This window comes from Nyctereutes procyonoides, unplaced genomic scaffold (assembly GCF_905146905.1).
Source record: "Nyctereutes procyonoides isolate TBG_1078 unplaced genomic scaffold, NYPRO_anot_genome, whole genome shotgun sequence".
Lineage (NCBI taxonomy): Eukaryota > Metazoa > Chordata > Mammalia > Carnivora > Canidae > Nyctereutes > Nyctereutes procyonoides.
This window is the reverse complement of record NW_026575146.1, coordinates 82,855,350-82,875,584: the sequence shown is the minus strand read 5'-3', so window position 1 is coordinate 82,875,584 and position 20,235 is coordinate 82,855,350. Positions and strand designations below refer to the sequence as shown.

The 20,235-nt window shown below is 47.6% G+C and overlaps 1 protein-coding gene across 5 annotated transcripts; it reads right to left on the bottom strand.

The window, feature by feature from the left end:
- Positions 1–1,500: 1,500 nt before the first annotated feature.
- NPHS1 (NPHS1 adhesion molecule, nephrin) lies at positions 1,501–20,235 on the bottom strand. Of its 5 annotated transcripts, XM_055310863.1 has the most exons (29): positions 20,117–20,235; positions 19,790–20,005; positions 19,584–19,706; positions 19,272–19,400; positions 18,711–18,792; positions 18,255–18,358; positions 17,944–18,071; positions 17,680–17,851; positions 17,363–17,520; positions 16,979–17,123; positions 16,739–16,863; positions 15,175–15,361; positions 14,866–14,995; positions 14,525–14,697; positions 13,955–14,095; positions 13,731–13,871; positions 12,815–12,936; positions 11,665–11,836; positions 11,410–11,566; positions 11,163–11,314; positions 9,698–9,809; positions 9,434–9,615; positions 7,388–7,444; positions 5,246–5,365; positions 5,079–5,103; positions 4,897–4,972; positions 4,646–4,739; positions 4,434–4,549; positions 1,501–2,404 (listed from the first exon to the last, which is right to left on the bottom strand). In XM_055310863.1, exons 1-29 carry the CDS (start codon positions 20,172–20,174, stop codon positions 2,273–2,275), a joined length of 3,729 nt encoding a protein of 1,242 aa, XP_055166838.1. In that variant the 5' UTR covers positions 20,175–20,235; the 3' UTR covers positions 1,501–2,272. The 5 variants fall into 5 exon arrangements, 4 of the variants coding, with proteins under 4 accessions (XP_055166838.1, XP_055166839.1, XP_055166840.1 ...); XM_055310864.1 differs by lacking the exon at positions 14,866–14,995 and having other exon boundaries at positions 15,177–15,361; XM_055310865.1 differs by lacking the exons at positions 9,698–9,809; positions 11,163–11,314.

The window sequence follows — 20,235 nt, the reverse complement described above, 5'->3', positions numbered from 1 at the left end:
TATATGAAGATTACAGGCCAGTTATTTTATAGAATATCCTTTTATTCTTACCTGTCTTCCTCATTATTAGATTCACATTATACGTTTTACTCTGGAATATCATTGACATTCTATCTAATCCTCAGTGTTTCATACCAGAAGGTTTGTGATGCCGTTTTGATGACTGATGATCTTAACTTTGATCATTTAGTTAAGGTGGCATCTATCATGTTTTCTCAACTATGAAATCATTTTCCCCTTAGAACTAGTAAAATATATGTTTTTTTTAAATCTCTACTTGAGCTTGAGTGGGTTTCTGCAAATTATCCATTTTTTGTATCCATTAACGAAAGGCCCCCATTTGAACTGGCTTAAGAAAGAGGGTAATTTATGGTTGCAACTAACTAAAACCACCATTCAGATTGGCCTCATTGAGGAGGGGAATTTATTGTCCAGAAGCAGCCCTAACTTCAGGTACAGCTGGATCCAGGAGCTTGTTGTGATCAGGAACTTGTCTCATTCATAGTTATTTAGGTGAGTTAAAAGGAACTAGATTCTGAGCAGACAGAAGCAATAGATATTTGCTACGTTGATTCAGACAATGGCAAAGAGGAAATAGGAAGTGCATGAAGAGACCCAACCACAGCATGGAGCTCCTTTGTGGAATCTTACCCAAGCAGTTCAAGTGGTACCCAGCAACCCAGATCCGCAAATATCAGCATATTCTCTCCCCTGGCTACAATGACTGGTTCAGGCATGGGCTTAAAACCCAAGCTGGGCTGAGGGAAAAACAGCCACAGGACTTTCCAGAACTATTGGCAAAAGAGACATTGTGACTGCTGAGCTTATGGAATGCCAGCCTAGAGCTGTAAGTGGTCATTTTTCTTTCTTAAATGAAGACTCTACCTGAGGATAAAATCAACACAGAGAGAAGCAGAGCCAAAGACATAGAAAAATAGATCCTTCCTGGCTGTGTTTCAATACTGTGCCCAGCAGTGCTTGCGGCCAGCATTTCTCTGATGTTGTCAGCTAGAAAAAACAATAAACTCACCTTTCCTGCTTAGCCAGTGTGGAAACAGAATGTTGTGGGTTTCTTCTTTGAAAAAAAAAAAAACCACACGGAAAAATTCTACTTTTAGAAATGGAATCATCTTTTAAATTAAAGGAGAATTGTTTGGGCCCCAGTGTATTTGTGTATTCAAGTGCTGTAGTATAAAAGCTTATTTTAGTCTGCCCTGGTTAAAAAAATTAATATGTTGATGAGCATTTGAACCTACAGTTTCAATAATATGATTAATCAAATAGAAGTGGAGTCATAAATGAAGATTATACTTAGCTATACTCTCTTTTCCGTGAAAAGAGGCAGACTTTTCCTCTGTCTGCTGTTCAATATAAACAATAAAAATTCTCTTGCTGGAAAAAAAAGAATTCTCTTCCTGGGGTGCTTTATTATGGACACTGTTTTACAAATTACCTTTACTGAGGTATAATTTATGTACTATAAAATGCACCCATCGTAAGTGTACAGTTCAATGAGTTTGACAAATCTATATACCCATGAAACCACCACCACATCATGATATAGAACATTTACCCCAAAAAATTCTGTTGTGCCCTTTTGCAGTCAATTTTCTTCTCTTGGTCCCAGGCAACTGCTTATCTGCTCTGTCACTTTAGATTAGCTTTGCCTGTTTTAGAATTTCTAGAAGTGAAATCATACAATATATTTTCTTTTGTTTCTAGCTTGTTTTATTGCCTTTTTATTTTCTATAGTCTATTTATGTTTACATGTGTATCATAGTTTATATATGTCATATTTTATTTATTTTATTTTATTTTTATATGTCATATTTTAGATACCTGTAGAAAAATAATAAAACAAGTAGGACATAATAATAGTTCATAAATTCCACTTATTATTAGCTATTTTGGGTGTAGTTGAACTCAAAATGAACTATTTTAAATAGGTCTTTTCCAACTTCTGAAAATTTTACTTTAAAAAGCATAAAGACCCTTAAGTAGCTTTTCATTATTGAGATGTCTCTTACAATCCACTGTTTCTTTTTGGAGAAGTTTAGTTTCTAAAGCCACCTCCCAGAGGAGTCTTATTTATATAAGCCTGTTGGCACCAGCTTGAATCATCTCCTGTTACTTACATACACCTCTCTCAAAAATAGTCCTATCCCTTTGTGTCTCATGAAGCTCACTTAACAAGCTCAGCCCATGTTGGAATAAAAAAGATCATTGGAATATTATGTCTTGCAGATGTAGGAAAAGGGTGTTGGGAAGGCTCTCACACCAGATGTCCCCTCAGCTCAAAGGGTAGAGAATCAGTTTCCACAGGGTCCAAGTTTCCTGCCACCCGATCGTAGATTCTTCTTGTATCCTCATATGTCTCCTCAGGCCAGCAGGGGTCAGAGGGGCCCTGACAACCAAAGGTGGAGTTAGAACCATAGACATATGCCCTGGGGATCATCATTGCAGCTCCAAAAGGGATACACACTCCTACTCAACTTCTCAGAAAAAAAAAGTCTTAGCTTCTAATTAGGGGGGGGGGAATCCAACTACAAAGAAGAGAGTGATAATGAGCCTCCATCATGAACCTCCATGTACCCATCACCTAGCTTAATTAATATCAACCCTTGGTCAATCTTGATTTATCCATATCTCCATCTTTTCATCTCCTAACCCCACTAACTGGGTTATTTTTAAGCAAGTCCAAGATATCTCATGATTTCTGTCAGAAAAATAATTTAAATGTCAGAAATATGAAACTTTTAAAAATGCATGTTATCGAAATTGGAGTGGAATGTGAGTCATGATTCTGTTAGTCCTATAAATTTCCAAATCTTCATCAAAATAGAAGGCAAAAAATGGCCATGTGGAACAGTCCTTACTGGAAATGTGTTTTGCCATAGGATTAGGAGAAAATGGTTGTTTTAGCTCGGCAAACTTTAGAGCAGATTTGCCCGTGAGCCAAATACAGCCTGCTGCTTGTTTTTGTACTGCCTGGGGCTAAGAATGGTTTTACATATTTTTAATTAATGGGAAAATATCAGAAGAAGAATATTTATGACATATGAAAATTTATGAAATTCAAATTTCAGTGTCCAAAAATAAAATTTTATTGGAACTTAGCCATACTTATTCAGTTATGTATTGTCTATAGCTGCTTTTATACTACAGCGGCAAAACTGAGTAGTTTCAAAAAGGACAGGCATGTCCTGCAGAACCCAAAGTATTTACTATCTGGACCTTTACAGAAAAAGTGTGCAGATTGCATCTGTGCTTTAGAGAGCACATATGGTTCAGCACCACGGACAGCATTTTGACGTGGCACAGCATTTTAAGGCACGTTATTCCCACGCTTCTGAGAACAGTGCCCCATCTGGGACAAAGTTACAGAGGGAAATTCTTGGCCAGAGGTGCCAGAGCATTAGCCAAGGCCACACAGAAAGTCAAGGGTTCTGCTCCACCTCCCTTACAGTATGTGGGGGTAGTTGATGGTCAAGGTGTCTGTTGTTCTTGCCTGCCCAGCCACCATCTTCACTTCCCTCTGGATTCCCTGTTCCTCTCTCACTCAGTCCAGTGGGTTGAGTGAAATTCGCCCCTACTCCCTAATGCCATAGCTGGGCACCAATCCAGACCTGTCCAATTAGCATAGTCTTTCCCCTGCGTCGGTGGTTCATCAATAAATATGCGACCAATGTTAGACTAATAAAGTGTCAGCTCTGGGACTTTAGGGCTATTGGAAAAGAAGCTTTCTCCTTCTCTGAAGGTTTCCAATCTAATAGGATACAAATCTGCATTTTCTAAGGACACTCTAGGGAGGAAACTCTGGGTCCACCTGGGTGGGACCTGAAGACTATTCTATCCCTTGACTTTTCAGTTGAGTGGGCCAAAAATTTTTTCTCTCTGCTACACCCCTCTATATCTCTGCTTAACCAGTGTAGTGGAGAAGGCTAATTATCCAATAGAATGCATTGCTTATTTTTCCCACAGTAATAGAGCTATAGTGAGGCATGTAGCTGACAAGCTGGACTATATTTCTCAGTCTCCTTTTCAGTTAGATGTGACCATGTGACTGTGATCTCATCAGGGAATGAGTAGAGTGCATCATTTCTGGGCCTGGACCATAATACAGGGTTTTGCCTCTACCGCACTCTCTTTTTCCCTCTCACACCAGTTGAAACCTGCAGTAAACTAGCCTATCCATGCAAACTTGAACAAATATGGACTAGAGGATGGCAAAGGAATACAATGGAAAGAACTTGAGTTCTGGAGTAACCATGTGCAATAGGGTCACTCACCTCTGATTGCTATGTGAGAAGGAAATAGGATCATAGTGAGGGCTTTGTGCTATGGCCTCTAGCTTACCCTAACTAATATAAACAGTAGGATGTGGTTTTCTGGCACTATCCAGGAAAGACTTCTGCTGGTACAAATCTGCTCACCATTGGTACTTCATCATAGACGGGTCCCCAGGCCCCAGGCGGAGCATATAGCCTTTCCACTTCATCATACAGGTGTCCAGGAAAAGCCATATTCTCCTCTTCAATATGTGTGAAACCTGAAGTTGGAGTGGAAGGAAGGGATGATCAGGGGATCTGTCCAGAGGTCAGGGGTACCTATGAGCAGAAGGAGTTGTGACACTGTCATGGCTTACCTCGGGGATAAGACATCTCCTCCAGTGTTGGTGGCAGCTGGGGGCTGAAGTTCTTCATGGAGTGGTAATATGGTTCCACATCTGTTGTGCTAACCTGTCAGTAGCCCCCACCCCCCAAAAAAACCAGATAAAATCTTTTCCATCCTCTGGCTCCATAGTTCCCATAAAGGACAATGATTAACCTGAAGTTAATGATGGAATTTTAATATGCCAGTTCCCTGGCAGGGCTTTCAGGAGTACCCCCCACTCACTGTGGAGCTTCGAGTGTCCCGGTCTCCAGTCCACCGGCTGTCCTCATATTCATTCCTGACTCGGTCCTCCTCCGACCTTCCAGGATAGAGGTATGGAGAGCAGCTGGGTCTTGACTCTGATATCTCTCATCCCCAAACCTCTTTCTTCAGAGGCTTTCTTACAGAAAAATATTCCCACTTACCCTGTCTCTGTCTTCTCCGAGATGCCTATGGAAAGTAGGAAAAAAAGGATCAAAGACATCCCTTCTCTGGCGAACCAGCCCTGGGAAACATTCAATATGGAGCAGCCCCAGGGCTCCCTTCACCCTTGGGCCTCCATCCCTGCAGGGGAAGAACAGTCTCTCCTCACCTTCAGCAAGACGCCTCAGTCTCCGCTGCCAGAGGAATCCTCCAACACAGGAGATATTAGAAAGCAGCAAAAGACCCCCAACAGCAAACAGCACAGGCAGTAGAGGAAGCCCTGAGGGTCCTGAGGGCAGAAGATACCCCTCAGTGAACCCAAAACAACTGGCTCTAGGCCCGGAGCAGCATTCTCTGAGAAAGCTTGCTTCTGACTAAGCAAAGTCTCTTTTCCTAGATCAAGGAAGGAGATGGGAGGGAATTCCATGCCCACTCCCTCTTGCCACCTCAGGGCAGGTGGCTCCTTTCTCAAGTCAAGCTACTAACAGTGGGTCCTACCTTTGCGTGAGCCCCATGTGTAGACTCAAGTGGGAGCTTCAGCTCCTTATATGGGCATTCAAGACCTCTTCCCATGTATTCAGCCCCACCCACCATCCATAGACCCTGGTATTGGACTCTCCAACCACACAAACTACTGGCTATTTCCAGAATCACTGAGGCAAAGCCACACCCCTAAACCTTGGAAGAGTCAAATGTCTGTCCTTAAATGTTCTTTTTTCCCAACTGATTTTCTTCTCAAATGACTTCTTTGCACAAACTTCCATTCCAGGTAATATCAGAGTCTTCTGCTATATCCCTAAAGGACAAGACTAAATCCCTCTAAGTAGACATCTGCTCAGCATTTGTCTCCCTATCTTCTGCTAACAGCACTCATTTTCCTTTGAGAAAATAGCCAATCTCTCTCTCTCTCTCTCTCTCTCTCTCTCTCTCTCTCTCTCTCTCTTCTTCCTCCTCCTCCTCCTCCTCCTCCTCCTCCTCAGGCTATATGTTCCCACAGATCTCCATGGAGGACACATGGCCCTCCCTGGCCAATAAGAGCACTCATCCCTCTTTCCACAGTGATCAGTTCAGACCCATCTAGCATTTGACCCAAGGTGGATTTTTGCCATAACATTTAGGACATTCCTCTACAGACTGGTGAGAAGTGGAACAAAGCTGGAGGTGTGTGGAGGGGAACAGGTATTTCTCTGCACTCTTGACAAAAGAACCTGAGAAGGAGGCCATCAAAAATGAAGGCAAAGTTGAGAGAGAGGAATAGGTCCTTCGTGAAAATTGTGATCACCTATTGGAATTTTCCATTTCCCAAGCCAAGCAAATCTTTTTGTTGCCCACAACAGCTGAATTTCTGTCACTTGCAACTTTCTTCTCAGGCTTTGAAGGGGGATTGTTAGCAAAATGGTCATAATTCTCTCCCTGTAACTACACTCTTGAGTAGTCCCTTTCCACACTAACTCTGAGTTAAGCCATGTCACTTGCTTCAGCCCATGAGACAACATCAAGTATGACAGAATCAGAAGCTTGAAAGTGCTTGCCCAGTCCTGCTGCTCTTGGGACTCTTGTGACCACCTCCATGTGAACAAGTCAAGGAGAGACATGTCACCCAGTTATCTCTATTGTCCCAACTAAGAACTAGATTGTCAGATGTGTGAGGAGGAGGCCATCCTAGATCAACCAGTCCCAGATGAGCCTCCAGCTGCTTGTAGCCCAGACTAGAACTGTTCAGCCACTCATAGAATCAAGAAAAACAATGGTTATTGCTATAATCATTGTTTGAATTGGTTTATTCTATATCAAAAGCCAATAAATACAGGGGCACCTGGGTGGTACAGTCAGTTAAGCATCTGACTCTTGGTTTCAGCTGAGGTCATGATCTCAGGGTGGTGAGATCGAGCCCCACGTAGGGCCTTGTGACACATGTCCAGGCCCATGTCCAGGTGTGTGTTAGCCCTGTGTGGGGCTCTGCCTTGGGGCCCTCGCCTCCAGCTCCATTCTCATCAGGGAGTCTGATTAAATTCTCTGAGTCTCCCTCTCCCCCACTCTCTGTCCTTAATATAAATAAATAGATCTTCTTTTAAAAAGCAAATTGATATAGGCTCTGCACAGGGTGTGGAACCAGCTAATTCTTTCAGAATTAAACTGAATTAGAGAGAAAATGTATCATATTCAAGCAAAAGATAGAGCTTAGGACATTGTATAACAGACAGAGCTAAGTCTTAAGGGGCTGTGGCCACAAAACAGAGGTGGTGGGGTTGGAAACCAGAATGTTCTATTCTCAGGGGTGAGAGGGATATTTAAGAAATTGAAAACCTACCTACAGGCTGCTCTGTGGGCAGCTGGTAGTCAGGTTCTCCAGAAGGCTCGTCTAGACCTGGGGGTGGGTATAGAGATTGTGAATTAACACCAAGAATCTGAGTAAGCCTTAAATATTTCACAGTTTCCTATTAAGCTTTTCAACCCATTTTGAGGAACTGATTTATGGCTTCTTAGGAGTATTTCAGGGGCACTTGAGTGATGCAGTTGGTTGGGCAACCAACTCTTGATTTTGGCTCAGGTCATGATCTTTGGGTGGTGAGATTGATCCACCCTTCAGGCTCTGCGCTCAGCAGGGAGTCTGTTTGCAATTATCTCTCCCTCTCCCTCTGCCCCTTTTCCTCGTGCATTCTCTCTCTTTCTCTCTTTCTTATTTATTTATTTGAAGAAATAAATGAATATTTCTTTAAAAAGGAATATTTCAAGACACTGCAGATTGCTGATAGTAAGGGCAATATCTAATGCCAATAGTAATAATAATGATAATAATTAGTATATAATTATATATTATTATTATTGATGAGTGCTTTATGATATGGAAGGTCCTTTTAACCCAAATTATCAATTTTGGACGGTTAACCAAAAAAGATGCTGAGCTCTCTAAATGTCTTAATAGAGGTATTAGTTCTAGAGCAAGTGAAGTGAGTGTAGTACTTTATGCTTTAGAACTTAGAGCAAAGACTGTAATGGGAGAAGGAAAGAAGAGGAATGGGAGAAGTTCCTTACCTCCATAAGGAAAAAGATTGCTCTGTCAGGAAGGGAAAGACAGAAAAAGGAAGCTCTCTTGGGGTAAGCAGAAGTTGAGCAGGGAACATTTCTTTAAATCAGCATTTACATAGCACTTACTTTGTACACGTCCCCATTCTAAGCACTTTAGATAAAGTAATTTATTTAATCCTCACAGCTGTCTGAAGGAGACCTACTTTCAGAAATAGGCACAGAGATCTGAGATACCTTATTTTTAGAAACTGAGGCTCAAAAATGTTAAGTAACTTGCCCAAGGTCTCATGACTAGGAAGTGGCAGGGCTGAGACCTGAAACCAGGCTTGTCTAAACCAGGCTCTGTGTGATGAGCTGTTACATTACAGTGCCTGCCAGAGTCAAAATGTTCTCATTAGTCATATCAACAAATTTGTCCCTTTCCTCAAAGTTGCTGAATTTATTGGTATCAAGTTGTCTGTAATATTCCCTAACTTCCACTTAATGTCTAAGGGTTAGTAGTGATGCCCTCTGTCATTCCTGAGATTGGTGTAGTTGTCTCTTCTCTCTTTTTTGGCTTGATTCACTTTATGAAGGTTATTGACCTTTCAAAGCAGCAGCTTTTGGTTTCATTTATTTTTCTCTATTGTTTTTCTGTTTTCTAGTTCATTTTGCTCTTTATTATTTCCTTCCTTCTGTTTACTTTGGGTTTAATTTGTTCTTCTTTTTCTAATTCCATTTTAAAGATGGCAACTAAGCATCAATCTGAAGCTTTTTAAAAAAATTAAATGGCCACCTTAATGTTATAAATGTCCTGCTCAGCACTGCTTTAGCTGCACCTCACAATTTCCATAATTTCCTTTCCATTCAAAGCATACATTCTTCTAATTTCCCTTGTGTTGTTTCAGACAGTATAGTTTAGTGGCTAAAAACTGGTCCCTGGGGATCCCTGCGTGGCTCAGTGGTTTAGTGCCTGCCTCTGGCCCAGGGCGTGATCCTGGAGTCCCGGGATCGAGTCCCACATAGGGTTCCGTGCGAGGAGCCTGCTTCTCCTTCTGCATATGTCTCTGCTTCTCTTTCTGTGTGTCTCTCATGAATAAATAAATAAAATATTTTTAAAAAATAAATAAAAATTAAAAAATAAAAACTGGTTCCTGGAGTTCATCTGTCTGAGTTCCAATCTCATCTCTACTTCCTTCTAGCTATGTGAGCCTCAACAGTTTGCTTCACCTCTCTGGTCCTCAGTTTCTTCATCTATACAAAGGGAATAATAAATATCTACTTCACTATATCACCCCATAAGTCCACTGAGGAGCTCTGCAACCTATTCAAGACTGTCCCTTCCCACCTGGGGTGGTAATAGGGATCTGGGACCCCTTGTCAGTTAGTCCGCTGTCCCCCAGGGCGTTGCTGGCTAGCAGCCAGACCCTGTATCGTGTAGAAGGCTGTAGCCCAGTTAGTGTGAAGGTGGTGGCATCAGGTGGTAGGACGTCCATGTAGAGGAACCCTGGAGTCTCCAGTGCCTCATATCTGCATGAAAGAGAGGGCAGTCATTCAGGAGGTGCCCTAGCCCTGTCGGCTTCTATCCCTTTCTACCTTAACAGGGACCCACCTGATTTGGAACCTCTGTGGCAAACCCCCATCAAAGCCAGGCTTCCATTCCAACCCCACTGAATATGGGGTCATGCTCACAACCTTTAATCCTGATGGGGGATCCGGGCGGCCTTTGAGGAAAAGGATGAGGGAACTAGTCAGAGGATAACAACAGGGTTCTGGAAGATTCCTTCTAGATTTTTCTAAGAATTATTTTAAATATATAATCAATTCTTCTGATTAGTGGCAGTAATGTTCTATAAACTTGCTATGAACACTGAATTACAGAACATCAAATCATTGCTTCTGGGGGAAATGCATTTAGATTCCTGTGAACATCCTGTCACAATATTTTCATCAGCCAATCAATACATGACCTTGTTTTTTTATGTTTCTGTTTAAAGACACCTTATTTAATATATCTTATTGATTCATTAACATTGAACTCATGGCCAACAGTGTTATAATTCATGTTTGAACGAAGCTTATCCAATAGAAGTGTCTTCTCCATATCCTTAGGAACTCTAGACTTCAGCACTGTGGCTAGCGATTACTTTAAATAGCAAAATCACTAACAAAAAGCACAAAAGTGCAAAAAATACGGCACTCAATAGGCCGCAGAGAGAATACTTCCTTGTAGTATGAAAGCTGGAACGGAGTGTCACCTGGTTCTACCCTAGCTAAGAATGTGCTTACTGGATGACTGTATTTTTTTGCCTGCTCTGTACATGTTCCTGAATGACCCAAGAAAGCACATGAGTATTGATTCTGAGGATACAAATAAATTTTAGCAAGTAGACAAATTTGCAAATACAGACTTGCTAAATATGAGCCTAGCCTATATATGACATATCTTCTCTGTGTGGATTTTTTGGCGCCGATGTCACATTCATTCATCATTTCTTCTGGTTGTAGAACCCTGAATATCCTTTGGAAAACCACTCACCCACATTCTCAGGCCAGGTGCTTCTGATGGAAGTGACTCTACTCCTTGTAGGAGAGATATGTGACCAGGCCAAACCTTTCCTAACCACAAGATTGGTTCAGGGATGTGATGGGAGCTGAGTAGAGCCAATAAATTTTAAGTCTAGTACTTTCATACACTGTTAGGAGAGAAATAAATTCCATTTCTCCTGGAAAATCCAACAGCCCTCTATGAGGAGCCTTAGAATAAAGCCAACACAGAAAAAAGCAGACCTGAGAGTCAGAGAGTTCTTGATGACCTGAACATAGATCCATCGACCCCTGACAATGTACTTTTTAGTTATTCAGGCCAGTAAGTACCCTCTCCCTCCTTTTTCCCTTGCTGTGGATTTCCCTGAAGATCTAGTCTCCGTTAGAATTTTCAGGGCAGGCAGAAACTCCATCCTGCTCATAAACATTTCCCAGGTTTTGGGAACACTGCCATTCTGGGCCAACAAGAGACTTGGAAATTGACCCAGGGCACATCCTCCCAACACCCGCACAGCCCGCTCCCACCATACTAATGCTGACGAGTTGAATGTTGGTGTGGTCTGAGCCAAGGGGGTTGGTGGCTGTGCACGTGAAGAGGGCATAATCCTGGGCTGCAGACACGTTGGCAATGGTCAGGAGACTGCTGTGGACCCCACCCTGGTGGTATGTGTGCTCTGTGTACCTGGAGAGGAGGTGTGGCAGGGATTCAGGAAGAGTAACTGGGGTCGAGGAACCAAAGTTGGGACTAGAGCACTACCTGGCTAGGCCTTGACTCACCTGGGATCCTCGAGATCCAGAGGGACTCCATTTTTGGTCCAAGTGAAGATGATGTTGGGGACGCCTCGGGCACGACAGTGGAGAGTGGCAGAACTGGTACTGTCTCCAGCTGCAGCCACCTTGTTTAGGGGAGTGGGGTGCTCCACCTGGGGGGCAACTAGGAGGAGTTGTTGGTCAATATGAGGTATGTGGTAGGACATGAGAGATGTGAGTTTAGTGGCAGGCCTTGAAATCAGGAGTTTGGGTGTTACTCACATCTGACAACAAGTCGGACCAACCCTCGGGCTGGAGGTGCCACTCCATTATCCACGATGCACTGGTAAGCACCAGCCTGGGCCAGTTTGGCATGGTGAATTCGAAGACGCCCTGTGGATCCTTTTGATATCTTCTCCATGTCATCCAGGCTCTGGTCCTCCTCCTCTTCTCCCTTGCGGCACAAGATACAGGAGATGGCCCCCAAGTTTGTAGCTCCATTATCCCCCAAACTGTGTCCCTCCTGTAGCTTTTTTCTCCTAGACAGAATCACCCTCCAAAGATCTAGTGAAGAAAAAATTCCCCTATCCGTTTATCCATTCCACCAGTCATCCATCCATCTATCCATGTATCCAATCATTCATTCATGGCCCATCCATTCATCCACCAACCCAGAAAACTATTCACCCATCCATTTATCCAACCATTCATGCTTGGAACCATCTATCTCTCCATCTATTTAACCATCCGTCTCTTCATTGATTTATTCATATCTATCTATCCATCTACCTCTCCTTCATCCATTTGTGCATTTGCCCATTCATTCATCCAATCCTTTTTTTTCTTCTACCTATCCTCCTATCCACCCTTCCATCTCTATCCATCCACCTCTTCTATTTACTCATACATGCACATACCCATAAATACATGCAACTATTCATCAGTTCATTCAACTACTTGTTTATCCATTTCTCCATCTCTCTATTGCCCCATGCACTCATCCATCCATTCATCCATCCTCCTTCCACAGACATCTTTCCACTGATGTGTATTTATCCATCCATCTACCCTCTAATCTAATCAATGTATCTATTCATTTATCTCATTGAACCATTTTGCCACTCTTCTATTCATCAACTACCCACCCATTCACTTGTTTGTTTGTCCCTCTGTTCTTCCATTCACTTATTCATCCATCCACCTACCTATTGATCCATATATCCATCCACCTGCCCACCCACTCACATGGTTATCTATTCACTCATGCACCCATCCATCTGTCACTCAACAGTTAGTTAGTTCTTGGAGCATGTCCCAACAACATATAGTTATACAGGATCATATAGCTGTGATCCCTCTCCCCAAGGAGCTCATAATCAGGAAACCACATCCTCAAGCCCCCATCTTCATTTACCAAAGGTCATATCCTTACCAGCCTCTCCCAGCTGAACATCTCTGGAAGGATAGGATTGGCATCAACAGTGCAGACTATGTCCACAGAACCCCCAATATTCACCTCAGTAGGATCCTGGAGAGCTCGGATAGTGGGAGCATCTGGGGAAGGCAAAAGGGGTGGGAAAGCCACTTGTGTCCATAAAGATGGTGATGGGAGAAGGCTCCAGATGGGAAAAGTGTCCTAGTGGTGCTCAGGAAAATTACAGGCATGAACGGGTATGATACAGTCTGCCCTTTATGCAGAGCAGTTGGAGTAAAGTTCTCAGGGTTAGTAAGGCATCCTCCACCCTCCACTGTGCTGTGCCTCTGTGGTGACAAGAGTAGGTCTGGCGGACTTCCACGATTGTGTGGAAGTGGAGCTTCCACAGTGCACTTGGCTTCCCCCCCCCGCCCTTTTTGAGAGAGAGAGAGAGAGAGAGAGAGAGAGACCGCTCCTGTACATGTGCACATGGGGGTAGTGGGGCAGAGGGAGAGAGAGAGAGAGAGAATCTTAAGCCGGCTCCACCCTAAGCACAGCTTAGTCAGGACTCAATCTTACAACCCTGAGATCATGATCTGAGCCGAAATCAAAAGTCAGATGCTTAATCAACGGAGCCACCCAGGTGCCCCAAGGCTTCCTGATGAGAGTAACTCCCATGTAAATGGACCCCTGTCTGAGCAGATTCCACATAGGGTCTCTCTAGTGGGCAAGGTTCTCAAAGCGAGAGCAACTCCATCACAGTCGGAGCTTCCAGAGTGGGAAGCTTTCAGCATGGGTGACTATCCCTGGGTGGGCTGGGCTTCCACCATAGGAGACTCCACAATGGGCAAGACTCCCTGAACGGGTGTTGTTCGGCATGGGGGGGGGGCTCCCAGAACTCCCTAGCTTGCTAGGGTTACTAAGGGGTGCTCACAGTGTACATCCAGCCGCACTAGAGTTTCGGCGGTGCCCTCTGAGTTCTGGCAATGCAGCTGATAGAGGCCATCGTCAGCGCGGGTCACATTCCACAGCTGCAGAGCTCCACCAGACAAGATGCGATGCCGAGGGCCGCCAGCTGGGGGAGGTCAGGGTGAGGGCCCTGCCAGACCCTCCAGTCTGGGGGACCTTTGCACCCCTCTCCTTGACCACTCCACGCACCTGGGCTGAGACGGTAGCCGCGGAAAGTCCAGTTGAAGGCCTCCGGGGCAGGGTTGGCAGACACAGACACCGGCAGCAGTGCCTCACCCTGCTCCACCGCGGTCACCACAAGCACCTGCTCCCCCAGGAACTCTGGAGGATCTGTGGAAGGGGCGCCACTGAAGTCAAGATTGTTGTTAAGGTTGGGGTCTGGGATGGATCTGAGATCAGGTACTGGTCTAAGGGTTACAGCTGGACTCGTGACTAGATTTAAGGTTGTGTACAAGGTAACAAGTTCAGAACTGAGCTCTGCTGTTAGGTTCAGGATAGAGGTCAGGATCTAGTTTAGGAAAAGGGTAAAGGTCAGAGCCAGATTAAAAGATAGAGAAGGGGTTCAAGAGGGCTCACAGCCAAGGGTTGAAAAGAGGGCAAGGCAAAATGGAGGTTGGGTAGGACAGGAGTTGGTGTAGAGCCAGGGGTCAAGGATAAAGGTCAGGAAAGTTTCCAGCTGTAGAATGGAGATAAAGGAGTGTCCACGCGAAGACCCAGGTAGTATAGAGTCAGGAGGGAATCAAGAGGGGTTCCACTTACACAGCACGTTGAGGCGGTAGAAAGCGCTCATGGTTTCCCGTAGCTCAGGACTGTGGGCTCGGCAGGTCACTCGGTGGCCGTGGTCTCGGGGTGACATTCTCAGAAGGACACTCCTGGCTGCCGCAGAGCCTTTGAATGGGGCACTACGGGGCGGTGTGGCCACACTTTCCAGCCTGTGGACCAGAGCCAGAGAGGTACTAGGTGTGGGGCAGGACGGTAGGGGTGGGGGTGGGGGGTTCAAACTAGGTAGGGGGCAGGACCACAGGGGTGGGGGTGGGGGCTCAAACGGTGAAGGCGTGAGACCAGAACCAGAGAGTGGAGGGGGGCCCCTGGCATCTCACCTCTCCCCCTCCTTGTCCCACGACAAGTTGACAGGAGGGTTGCTGCTAACACTGATGCAAGTCAAGTTTAATGCATCCCCTGGGCGCAGTGCCGTAGCATTGGCCAAGATCGTCACGTTTGTTGGGGGAACTTCAAGAACGGGCCAGGTGGGAAGAGCGAGGCTCAGACCCTGCTTCCGCCTTACCGAGACCCCAGGCTCTGCTGCTCGCGTCCTGCCTGTCCATATCCATTGTCCCCCAGCCTGGCTCTGGCCTAGTTCCCCGCCACGACCAAGCCCTCCCCCAGGTCCTGGCCCAGGGCGCCCTCACACTGCACCACAAGCTGCGTGGATGCGCTCAGCTGACCCGCCTTGCACGTGAACTTGGCCTGGTTGTCCGATGGACCCGTGATCAGTATAAGCTCTCGGGAGAACGTGCTCCCTGACTTCTCCAGACTTCCCAGCTGCACCCTCCGCGGCTCCTGGGGCGGCCGCAGTTCAGTCACCGTCCGGGAGTCCTGAGGGCAGAGACTAACTGGGGGACAAGCAGCCCTAACATTTCCCCCCAGAAACAGCCCATTGGGTTGGCTGCAGCCAGCTCTGATAAAGCCTTGGTGTGATGAGGCAAAGGGGCCTCCTTCCCCTGGCACCCACTAAAGTAGATTCGAGTGGGGACTGGAATTGAGCACCTGCCATGCAGAGTCTCTCCGCCTCCCCTGGGGCCCCAGAGCCCAGTGGCTTTGCGGTGAGATCCGGCCTCCACCCCTACGAGGCACCCCTCCACTCGCCCTCAGAGGCCAGCAGTGGTTGGTGCCCCTGCCGACCCTCAGCCCCACCCCTCAAAGTCCATTCCAGCTACACTTAGCAAACACCACACACCAGGAAAGTCCCATGGAATCCCCAAGCCTTTCCCAGAATTTCTTCATTTTTTTTTCTATCATTAGTTCTTTTTCTTAAAATTCCCACTTTCCCCAAGATTTCCTTTGATTGTTCTCTTAATTCCACACTCTTTCCATGGATTTCTGAATCCTTCCCCAATATTCTCTTATGACACTAGTCTTTGCCTAGAATCTTTTGATTGCCCAAATTCTCGTCACTTTCCTAGAATTCCATCCAGTTAAACTTCATTCCTCTAATTCCTAGTCTTTCCCCCAGAATTTTCACTAGCTCCTTAACTTCCCAGGATTTTCTCAGAACTTCTTTTAATTTTAATGGAATTTCACTTTTTACCCCCTAATCCCATGAATGGAAATTAATATCAATAGGTTTTCTTTTTTTTTTTTTTATGATAGTCACAGAGAGAGAGAGAGAGAGACGCAGAGACATAGGCAGAGGGAGAAGCAGGCTCCATGCACCGGGAGCCCGATGTGGGATTCGATCCTGGGTCTCCAGGATCGCGCCCTGGGCCAAAGGCAGGCGCCAAACCGCTGCGCCACCCAGGGATCCCTATCAATAGGTTTTCAAATGTTCTGTGAGATAACTAGTCTCTCCCTCGAATTTCTAACCTTTGTCCATCATTGTCCTTGCACCTGGAATTCTTACCTTTCCCTAAAATCCCTGCCATTTCATCTGAACCCCTAGGGTTTTGCCAGAATTTCCTTTACTTTTGATGAAATTTACTGCCTTTTCTCTAGACTTCCCCATCCTCATCTAGAATTCCTTCTTTTCTCCTAGAATTCTCACTGTTTTCCCAGAACTCCCAGAATTTTCCTAGGATTCCATTTAATCCTCATGGCATTTGTGTCTTTTCCAATTCCCTACCAAAATTCAAACTCTCCAGTATTTTTCAAGAAATTCAAGTTTCTCCAACATTTCCCCAGACTCTGGAGGAGAGAAAGGGCTTCGTCTTTCCCCCACATTTCTTGCCAACCCTATAGCCTTCGTTTGGCACCGACCTTGAGCCAAGTAAGAGAGGGTTCTGGGTTGCCTCCAATGGCCAAACACACCAGCCTCACTCGAGTCCCAGCCCGGAGGCGTTGTCCCTCTGGTGGACCCTCTATCCACAACTTCTGGGCAGGATCTGTGAGGAAAGCCAGGAAGAGTAGCTTTTCTCTCTGGGCTGGGCCTGTTGGGGGGGCAGGGGGTGTCTCTAAGGGATGGGAAATGGGACACCTTGGGCAAAGGTGGAGACTCACATTTCACATTCAGGGTGAGTGATTTCTTGAAGGTCTCCTTGGTGAAGGCCTCACTAAAGGCCTCACACGTGAGAGTCAGACCATTGTCCTCCCGTCGCACCAGGAACGTCAAATTGGACATGGAGATGTGGCCACCATGCAGGCCCTGGTAAGGAGCGAGCTTCAGGCTTGGGAGCGAGGGCACTCCCATCCAAGGTCCCAGAGGTCTGGGTTCGCTCCGGACCCCAGCAGGGACACACATCAAGCATCTCCACCCCTCCTCTGTGAGGCCCACAAGGCCAGGACCCAGTCATCCAGGCTGCCAGACCTGTCCTTCCCCAGATCCAGGAGTCGTGCCCTCATCTCCCTCCTCCCTCAGACCCAGGAGCCTGGCCACCGCCTCACATCCACGACCATCTCTTCTGTGGGCACCAGCTGCCGCCAACCCAGCCACCATCGCAACAGGACCCGTGGGCGACTGGACTTGGAGATGCAGGAGAGCGTAACATTCTTGTTCTCAGACTGGGATGCGGATCCCAAGATGGTAATGGCACTAGGGGGAACTGTGGGGCCGGGGGACAGGGGAGAGACACTCAGACCGGCCCCGACAAGGGACTGGGGACAGATGACAAGGTCTCTGGCATCAGGCAGGCATGCTTTGAGGACACAGATGGTTCTCTGGGGCATGGACTGACAGATGGGCATCTGGCATCGGGACTCACAGGTGACCTGCAGCGTGACCCCGCGCTCCTGGATCCCTGTAGATACGCTGTTGTGGGCCTCACAGCTGAGCCTCGCCCCGTGGTCTTCTGGTCGCACGACCATCACTAGCATGCTTCGGGCCACTGCCTCAGCGTGCTCTGTGCCCCACGCTGTGGACATGGGCTGGCCATTCTGGAGACAGAGACAGACCTGGGCCAGCTCAGGGCCAGCCCCCCACCCCCGCATCCTCTCCCACCCCACCCCATGCCTGCTCCTGCCCTCACCTTCAGCCACTGCAGTGTGGCTGGCGGGTTCCCCCCTCGGGCCACACACAGCAGCTCCAAGCTCTGTCCTGCTCGCACATGCCCCTCGTCCAGGCCAGGCCATTCAATGACAGGGGGCCCTGGGGGGACTGGGAAACAGCAGTCACTCAGTGGGCCTGGAGAGCCCAGCCAGTCTTTCCAGGCCCCACAACCAGCCTCTGAACCCCCATGTTTCTCCTTGAGAACCTGAACCTTCCATAATCCTGGAACACCCCCTAGGACCCCTAATCCCTGCTCCCCATCCCCCACAGCTGACTCAGTTCCCCACTTACACAGAACATTCATGGTGACCGAGACCCGGATAGGGGTGTCCAATGCTGGGCTGGATCCCTCACAGACCAATAGCTGCCCATTATCTGAGCTCTGGGGTGTCACCCTGGGGTGGGAAGTTGGGGTTCTGGAGTCAGAGTCATCATCTGAAATTTGGGGAGTAAGGGTGAAGATATGGGGATCCCAGGTTCCCTCCGTTAATTTCCTTGAGGAACTCGAGTTCCATGGAAGACTTCTGGGGGGTCAGCTGTGAAAACCGGGATCCCAGGGGCCCACCCCTGGCCAAAATCTTGTACTTGATACTCTGGAACTATAGCGTTCCCATGAAGATGTTTTGGAGCATCGGGATGAAGAATTAGGTCCCAGATTGTTCATGCCTGACTCTAGTCTTCATGCTTGGCATCTTCGCAGAGAAATTTAGGGGTCAGGCTGAGGGGAGAGCATCCCAAATTTCACACCTGGCTGTGGCCTCTGTGGTGAAGAGTTTCTCCTGGGACCCCGCATTCACATTGGCAGAGATGTCAGAAACTGTTTGTCCACCTTGAAGCAACAAGAGGGCGAAAGGGATGCCAGCTTCTCCTCAGGGTAGGTCCTGGGGAGAATGGCCTGGAAATCCTCAGGGTGGACATAGCGCCCCCTCCCTCCTGCTTCTGGAGGAAAAGCTCTAGCTTTGTTCCTCCAGGCATTCAGGCCTCCCTGAATCCCAGAGTCCTGCCCTCACCACCTTGCTGAGTTGTGTCACTCACCGCCATCACCCAGCTTCTTGCTTCAGCACCAGTGATGACACCCACATCTCTGTCTGGAGCCTCGGCCCCTTCCCTGAGTCCCAGACTGTGGTGCCTCTCCCTGGATGTTCCCTCCCATTCGCAGGGTCTCACACTGGCCTCAACATCTCCCCGAGTTCGTTCCTGCATTCCCATCACTCGAGAATGTCCTATTTTCTGGGACCTCTAGGAGGGACCCAGTCTCGCCCCACTCCAGGGACTTGATGCTGTCCCGGCCAGTTCACCCACACTCACTCTGGAAGAAGGTGATGTCGGGTGCCGGCTTCGCGTCCCCAGACACACAGGTGACCACGTAGTCCTGCCCGGCTACCCACGTGACTGTGCTCCCTGCCTCAGGGGTCAGCTGAAGCACCTTGGGGGGCACTGGTGAGAAAAGGTCTGGGGTGAGCTGCCACCACTGAGGAAAACATGAGGATTTGGATTTTTGAGTTTGCCCATCAAACGTGTTCCCTGGGTCTGGGACTGGGGGCTTGGAATCCTTGGAATCCTGGGCCCTGGAGTCGGAGAGGGCTGGACTCATGGGTCCTGGGGGTCTCTCACCCATACCCAGGATGGAGAGGATCACTCTGGGAGACACGAGCTCAGGGCCTGTCTCCGAGCGGCCGACCTGACACTCATACTCTGCATCGTCGCTCAGGTCACATGCTTCAATATGCAGGTGGAATTCACCTGCAGGTGAGAGCGGGTGTCCCAGGTCAGGACCACAGTCAGGCCCTGCTGGTGGTTCAGGGTCTGAGGCCCTGATCTCTTACCTCTACTCGGGTCTCCTTCCAGGCGGTACCTCGGGAAGCGGGGGATCCTAGGATCAGGGCCCAGGAGTAGCCCATCTTTGGCCCATTGCACCACACTGCCAGGGGCGTGGACCCCACACTGCAGCTCAGCAGTGGCTCCCTCCACCACCGTCAAGTTTTCTGGCAGAGCCCAGAAGCCTCGAGGGGCCGAGGCAGAGAGCGGCAACTGGGCCAGGCCTGGGGACACAGAGGTGTCAGCAGGAGAGGGCAGAGGGTCATCCGTCTGCAGAACATGAGTGGGAAATGAGGGCCACTGGTACTGGATCACAAGGCTGGGATCCCACTCACCTGTGGTCAGCAGCCCCATGAGGAGCAGGGGAGCCCTGCTGGGGGTCCTCAGGGCCATCCCGGGTCCTCTGGCTGTGGCTCCCACAATGCCCACTGCCTGCCTCCTGTCTCTGGTTCTG

Bases quoted from the DNA above. Each gene is read 5' to 3' on its own strand.
- NPHS1 (XM_055310863.1), bottom strand. From the start codon at position 20,174: ATGGCCCTGAGGACCCCCAGCAGGGCTCCCCTGCTCCTCATGGGGCTG. The intron at 18,359-18,710 runs GTGTGAAATTTG...TTCCCACCCCAG, and splicing joins ACCACAGAGGCCACAGCCAG to GGTGACACCCCAGAGCTCAG. The intron at 9,810-11,162 runs GTATGGTGGGAG...TTTTCCTCAAAG, and splicing joins CATTCAACTCGTCAGCATTA to GCCGCCCGGATCCCCCATCA.